General features: G+C 44.9%; 1 protein-coding gene across 1 annotated transcript; it reads left to right on the top strand.

The window, feature by feature from the left end:
- The first annotated feature begins 1,965 nt into the window (after window positions 1-1,965).
- Window positions 1,966-3,433, top strand: RNASE6 (ribonuclease A family member k6). Its single transcript, XM_028504293.2, has 2 exons — window positions 1,966-2,285; window positions 2,654-3,433. Exon 2 carries the CDS (start codon window positions 2,659-2,661, stop codon window positions 3,121-3,123), a length of 465 nt encoding a protein of 154 aa, XP_028360094.1. The 5' UTR covers window positions 1,966-2,285; window positions 2,654-2,658; the 3' UTR covers window positions 3,124-3,433.
- The last annotated feature ends 4,092 nt before the right edge of the window (window positions 3,434-7,525 follow it).

The following is a 7,525-nucleotide window of genomic DNA, read 5'->3' as shown; positions in this document are numbered from 1 at the left end:
TGTCTTTTTTTTGTAATTTCAAATTCCAAATGTTCATTGTTGATATATAAGCAAGCAATTGATTTTGGTACATTAACCTTGTCTCCTGTAAGTTTATTATAAACAGATATCATTTTTTATCCTGTAGATAATCAGAGCCATTAAAAGCATTACACAGGAGTGTTTCACTATAATACTTACGCTAAGGGATACTAATCTGCAAGTAATATGTGGAATGGGTTGGACTGTAAAAGAGGCTAGAGGTAGAGTCCATGTGGGAGGCTTTCCTGTGAATTCTCCACCACACACTAAGTTTCTGAATAAGGGAGCTGTATGACTGTTACAGAATGGACCCATTGGGTGGGGGTGGGGGCAAAATACTGTTACCAAAACAAGCCCTCTCCTCCAGGGTCCTTCTGTCCTAGGTCTGTCCTTGCCCGTCAACAGGTGTTAGAAATTTTGGCTCTCAACTCCAGAGTTTGGTGAAAAGGAGAGGAACTATTTATTTAAAAGTCGCAGGTTTAGAGTAATGATGAAATGTCACCATTAAAAATTTAAAGCTTCCTTTAAAAAAACCCACCAACACGTATACAGTCTTGCCTTCCCCCCTTTGCCCAGTCAGGCCAGTCAAGGGTATCATATCTCAGGAAAAGAAATACAAGTCCATGCTCAGCTAGACTCCTGGTTCCTGCCGGTAATCCATGCTGGGCTGGGCAGGCCTCCCATGGTTCCCAGCACTATCAGTTGCATCTCCTGGTTGTAATCCAAAACCACTTGGCAGCCTCTCATGGCTCACCAACGAGAGTCCTTTCACCCTATTTCTTCCTGTATGGTCTCTCATCGTCCCCCTTGCATTTTTTCAAACTGCTAAGAGAGAGCTTCGATGGCTGCTACATCTTGCTTTCCTGCTCCCTAAGCCACATGGTCAAGGGAGCCCCCTCTCCACTCCCAAAACTGCGTGGTTAGACCTCAGCATGGCTGCTGCACCTAGGTTTAAATCTTGGTGCAGGTCTTCCTTCGTAAACCCATTCCCAACTCCTCCCACAATTGGCTACACCTGCTAGCACTACCCTGTTTTCAGCCTTTCTGGACTGCCATAGGAAGTCCAGGCAGGTGTGTCCCCATGATGTGGAGCCAACCATCTACAAGCTCTCATGCAGGTGCTGTAACCTGGGGGAGCTGCCTCCATTATGCCTGGATGAAAGCTATGCATACTTTCTGGCTCCATTCAGGCTTTAAGACTAGTCTGCTGTTATTGATATACAAAATAGCTGCTAACTGAATGATTGGTGGTGGTATGAAGCTGGCCTGTTATTATTGATATGCAAAATAACTCTTGGATGGCCCTGCTCCATGTGTTCCATTCCCCAGCCAGACTTGTGTTGGGGAAGATATCCTATAATCTGGGACACCCCAGGTTCTGGAACCCATTACAAATCTCCTCTTTGAGGGGGGGGAGGGGGCGGCGCCTGGATGCACACTGTTACGGTACCAATGGAGAGGTAAGAACAGATTCAGTAGGCAAATACCCTAAATTTTCCCTTCTACTTCATGTGTATGGATCTCTTCACACAGAGTTACCTCTTGGGGATGCCCTTACCATTCTCTTCACCTAACTTCTAATTAATTCTCAAAACTCATTTCAAGTGTCATGCCCTCCAATGACCCCTCCTCTCTACTACCTCCTCTTACTCCCCTGTCATTTCCCCCATCAGAGCTGTAATTGTTATTTATATTTATTAATGTATAATGTATTTGGATGTTTAGCTGTCTCTTTCATTAGATCATAAGCTCCTGAATCTTAGTAGCCCAGAATCTGCTCTAATAAATGTACACATAAATAAATAATTCATTTACATCTGTTGTTGGAACTCACAAAATTACCAAGTATGTGGCAACTATTATATCAGATTTCCTTGGTCTATTTTCTCTTAAGAAACAAAAATCATAGAACTTTATAGAAACTGAAACTTCAGATCAGGAAGAAAGCTCTCAGCCCATATGAGGAAGCGATCAGTTCCTCAAACCTGAGTTTTTAGTCACATTGTTTTTTTAAATAAGCTTATTCTTCCTGTGTCTATAGTGATATTGACACTATTTAAAACAGAAAGTCTGAAGATCCAGCATCTCATCCACACTGCTCACAAGAAGTTATCTTCCGGGCCTTACTTTCGGGCTCGGCACTCTCCCCTTGCCGCAGGCAGACAGCTGTGACTCACCGGGGACAGCAACAACTGCTGAAAGCCTCTGAGCCTGAGGCTAACTACTGCCTCTATTCTCAGCAGAAGCCCCAGTGTGGAGACCAGGTAAGGGAAGCCTCAGAACTAGGGAGACTAGGGCAGTGAAGGTGGCTGGGAGTTTAGGTCTAATAGGTGGAAGGTAAACAGTTCAGGACTGAAGAGGGGAGAGACAAAATTTCTGACGTGGGGGCCATTGAACATAGTACAGGATGAAGAGAAGAATTAGATCTGCCAATCAGAGGAAAAGTCTTCTTCATATTCCTATTCACTGAGCTTCAGGTTCATCATAGATTTGTAAGACTCAAGTAAAAAAGATGGTTAGGAAAAAAAGCTATGACATCTTACATGGCACAATAAAAACCTAAATAGTTATAAATAATAATGTTGCTTTTATTGCTTTTACTACTACAATTATCTTACGTCTTCCTACACAGAAAAGATGGCGGTACATCTCTTGGGACACTTTCCTCTCCTTCTACTGCTGCTGGGACTATGGGAGCCAGTGTGTCCTCTTTATCCTTTGCCTAAAAACCTCACCAAGGCTCGCTGGTTTGAAATTCAGCATATACGGCCAAGCCCTCTCCAATGCAACAAGGCAATGCATGATGTCAATGATTATACTGGGCACTGTAAGCCTGAAAACACCTTTCTGCACGACTCCTTCCAGAATGTGGCTGCTACCTGTGAGTCGTCTGATATTGTCTGCAAGAATGGCCAGAAAAATTGTCACCAGAGTTCAAAGCCTGTCAAGATGACTAATTGTGATCTTACTGCAGGGAAGTATCCTGACTGCCGCTACAAAGATGCTGCCGAGTACAAGTTGTTTATTATTGCCTGTGATCCTCCTCAGAAGAGTGACCCTCCCTATCATTTGGTTCCTGTACATTTAGATAAGATTGTTTAAAGTTTTCATCACTTCCTCTCGCTTGTTACAGGCTCTCTTAATGATCTCTTCCACATTTTGTTGATTTCCCTGGCTCCCATTGAAGAAAAGAAAAAGTTTTGGTTGAATTAGAGTGCCAAGGGCACCAGACCAGATTTAGGACAAAAAGAAATAGGATTCTTTTCTGCTTTGAAGCTCTGTGTTTCCAAGGATGTCGACAAGGAAAACGGCAAAGAAGGACCCAGGCCTCCATATTTTTAAGCTTGGAACTTTTGCCAAGCTTTGTTGCACTGCATCAACATCAATAAAACCACTTTCTGCTGCATTCTAATGAGTGTGAGTAGGAATGTTTGAGAACCCTTTTGTTATCAGAGGAGGATGGAAACTGAGGCAGGTCTGCCTTGGTGTGGTCTGGAAATAGGCCATGGTGTTACGGGAAAATAATTTCAGGGACACTTACATAGGAGGGGTTTAGTAATAGTGGCAAGATTTATAAGAGCAAAAAGTAAACCGTGATAGTGAAGCAGGAGGCAGCATAGGAAGAACTCTGAGACTGCAATACTGTCACTGGCCAGCATTTAGCACCCTGGTTGCCAGGAAACGCCTTTTACCAATTAGGTAGAACAAATAGTAAACCGAGGCAGGGAGGAGGAAGGAGAGAAGTCTCATAAGCTAATTCAGCAGTCCTAAGCCTGTTCTGATAATATTGCCAGGTGTTTCAATATCACAAGAAACACTATATTAGCAAGAAAGAAAGTCCTTGAAATTCTATGTAACATTTCCACTATCTGGGAAAGATAGTGGAAAGACTTGAAACTGTGCTTTCATCCCAAGGCCTGAATGTCGGAGAGGGTCCCCAGTGCCCAAAGAAAGCGCCCACAAAACAACTTTGGTTAATTGCCTACCTCTGGTCACTATCTGTTTTAGGAGGGAGTCCCTGATGCTTACAGAAAGAGCCCATAAATAACTTTGGAAAGTGCCCCAAATTTTAATTAACTGCCTCCTGTCAGGTATTTGTTTTACAATAAGATGACCAAATGGAGTCTGGAGCAAGATAAGAAATCAGACTGACAGACCCCCACACATACCTAAGTTTGGGTAGTCACATCCTCCCAGGAAAGCTGGCACCACATTTAACTGTTAATCAATATGTAACTTTTTCCCTCCTATCCCACCAACTATATAAGTCCTGAGAACAAAGGACTCACTCTCTCTCTCTCTCTCTGTCTGTCTGTCTCTCTCTCTCACTCAGCGGGGGGTGGGGGGGTGGGGGGCGGTTCTTGGCTCTTGAGCCACAGGGCCTCTGGCCACCTGGCCTCAGGCTGCCCAGGGGCTGGCCACCCTGGTCTCCAGCCTCTCTTGCTTTTCTCACCCTGGTTTACTCTGAAACTTTGCCTTTCACCCCCTACTTTACCCAGTCCTGTTCTCTTCCATGGAAGCAGACCACTAATAAACTGATTACATACTACTAGGTTTGCTGATATGTAATTCTTTACATGTGTCAGCAAGAAGAACCAAGTTTCTCCCGTCAACAATAGTACATGCCCAGAGAGGCAGAAAGAGCAGGCCGGCTATAGGGCAGTGACCGTGTGAACGCAGGGAACGAAGTTACAGAGGGAAAAGGAGAGTACTCTGCTGCCACTCACTGCTGCCCTGGTTGCAAGTCCTGGTTGCAAGTCCTGGTGGGAACCCTTAGAATTTAGGAAAAAGAAAGCAAAAATAAAAAAGTGCCTGAGAGAAGGTAGGGGATGAACACACCGGATTCTTCATCTAGTTTCCATGTATTTCCTTGGGTTTGGGAAAAAGCAGGCTTCCTTTCAGAGTACTCGGTCTCTTTCCTGGATTCTCCAGGGCCTGTGCCCTTCCCCACTCCAATTCTTACACTGACCTTCCCAGGCTAGTGCCTTCCTCCTTGCATGGTCATCATTTTGGCTCCTACTGAGCATGCCTCACAGTTTTGTTTCATACTTGACTTCTACTACACATGCATTTAGTAAGAGAAATACTGTGCAAAATAGAGACAGACTCAGAGAGCAGGATGATAGCTTAGGGGGGAAGGGAGGAGGTGGAGGGATTCAGTAAAAAGGAAAAGGACTCATAGACATGGACAACAGTGTAGTAATTGTGGTGGGGAGGGGGATGTAAGGGGATTAAATGGTAATGAAAAATACAATAAAAAAAAGAAATTGAAAAAAAAAAAAGAAATTCCCCTGCACTATCATGGCTTCTACCATGCATGCACTCAGTAAAAGGAATCCCCCCTCACCATTTTCTCTCTCCCTTTGGTAATCTAGCTGAATGATGCCAGTTACCCTCTGGGGCGGCTATAAAGCTACCTTTCCTGCCTAGCCAACTAGGCAGAATGTTTTGTACCACTTGGCAGAATGATGACAGTTACTCCCCAGGATGACTGCTCCGTTTGTTCCTCATCTTTTGGTAATTAGCTAACTAACTGCTTACTCTAACACTTTCACAACAGTGCCAGCCTAGAGAGATCTAAGCTTGTGTTTGCCAGTTTTCCAAGAGAGCTATTTTGATCCTGGGTGTAGGGGAGGACAGTAATTTTTTCTCTATTCTTTTTGGTTGTTGGCTAAGAGCCCTCTGTAATATAAAGTCAGATATATAAGAAAACTATTTTAATTACATATGTACATATGGGAGCCCCACAAAGCTATGGGACCCAAAAGGTAGTATTACTGAACCAAAATGTGGTTTGGCTGCCTGCCACCATAAAAAGGCAAATTCTAGAGGCAGATGCTGGTGGTAAAGGAAAGGGGTTTTTATTCAAAGGCTCAGTGATCTGGGAGGATGGGGAACTTCTCATTTCCTGGCTCATGAGGCTCATCTCTTCCACAAAACACAGGCAAGACCCAGCTATACCCAGCAAGACCAAAACTAAAGGCAATGCCCAGAATTCCTGCTCCATTTTAAAGTGCTATCTTTTGGAACCTAAAGTGACTACGTGGACTGCTGTCCAGCTTTGGACTTCCTCCTCTCTCCTGGAGGCTGCATGTGGTGCTGGCACCGCCATTGGCCATGCGGCTTCTAGCAGCAAGGTCCTGTGCTCCTGGGCAGTGGAGCTGATAGAGGCACAGTGAATGCTCTACTAGGTCAGCAAGAGAGAGAAGCTTCCTCCTAGAGGCCATGGAATCATGCGGCCCATGAAGAGAACAAGCCAACACATTGTCCAAATGCAGGTCCCAAACAGCAACCACAAGCCTCCCGAGCTTTCTTTTTTTCTCTGGACTTACATAACTGTCCTGTGTGGATGGTTAGGTCCTTTCTCATAATGCCCAAATAACTTCCCAAAATCCACATGTTCCAGCAGTGTCCACCCCTCGACCAATCCCTTCTTTTCCTTAGGCTAGACTGACAGGTTTTCTCCAGTCCTGCACCTCCCCCTGTCCTCTCGCCATTCTGATTTCTCTGGCACATGTGACTGCCTTCTCCTGGTCCCACACCTGGAAGGGGACAGGTGGGTTTTCCTCCTATCCAATTATCTCACTAGTCTTGCATGTACTTACTGCAATACTTCCTCTTGCTGCAATCTTGCTTGGGGGTAGGTGATCTGTCACCAGGAGCAGGAAACTCTGCCCTAGGGGTGGAGCATTTGCAAGGCACCAGCTTGGTTACCTGAACACTGCAGCCTATCCACTGCCTCGGGTGTTTGCAAACTTCTTTAGTTGTCCCTTCTGCTCCCTGTCTTCTACCTGCTCCCAGCAGTCTGGCCAGGCTATCCATATCAACTCCCTCCTTCAAAACTCTGGACCCTTGTATTTTCACAAGGGCAACTGGGTGAAGGTCTCATTCTTCTGAAATTACTTCCTGCTGGCAAAGGCCATAGTCTTACCTATCCCTAGGTCCACAGATCTTTTACTAGCCAACAGGCAAAGGGGGTCAGTAATGGAGGGAAGCCTTTATGTGAGGGAGAAGGATCTTGCAAAGCCCAGGTCATTTGGCCATCCCTAGGGAGCAGCATATGTGATATCCAAAGAAAGGCATTGCAGGACAAGCTGGCATCCTTGTTGTATTCTGGAGGTGATGTTTTTGACAAGAAGGTTAAAAGACATAGTCCAAAAACGAGGAGAACCACAACAACTAAAGGTCTAGTGAGGAATAAGAACTCGGTGACAAAGGTAGGGACTAATTCTACAATGCCACAGATTAAGTTGGAGGAGTGCCTTTCTTGGAGGAAAGTGTGCAAGGTGTGTCACAGCTGTCTGAAACGCTTTTGTCTACCATAATTAACTCAGGTCAGGCTGAGGGGAATATTCTAAAATATCCCCCCTCTGAAGAATTATAGGCCTTTTCTCTCTGAACCATTAGGGCAGAAAAGGAAAGCAGTTTTAAGCAAAGCCAATAGACTGCCCTGTACTTCATCAACTCAACAATCTAGTCCTGACATGTCAGCCCAGCCAAACCA

The sequence above is a fragment of the Phyllostomus discolor genome, chromosome 1, assembly GCF_004126475.2.
Source record: "Phyllostomus discolor isolate MPI-MPIP mPhyDis1 chromosome 1, mPhyDis1.pri.v3, whole genome shotgun sequence".
Taxonomy (NCBI): domain Eukaryota; kingdom Metazoa; phylum Chordata; class Mammalia; order Chiroptera; family Phyllostomidae; genus Phyllostomus; species Phyllostomus discolor.
This window is presented reverse-complemented; position numbering and strand designations above follow the sequence as displayed.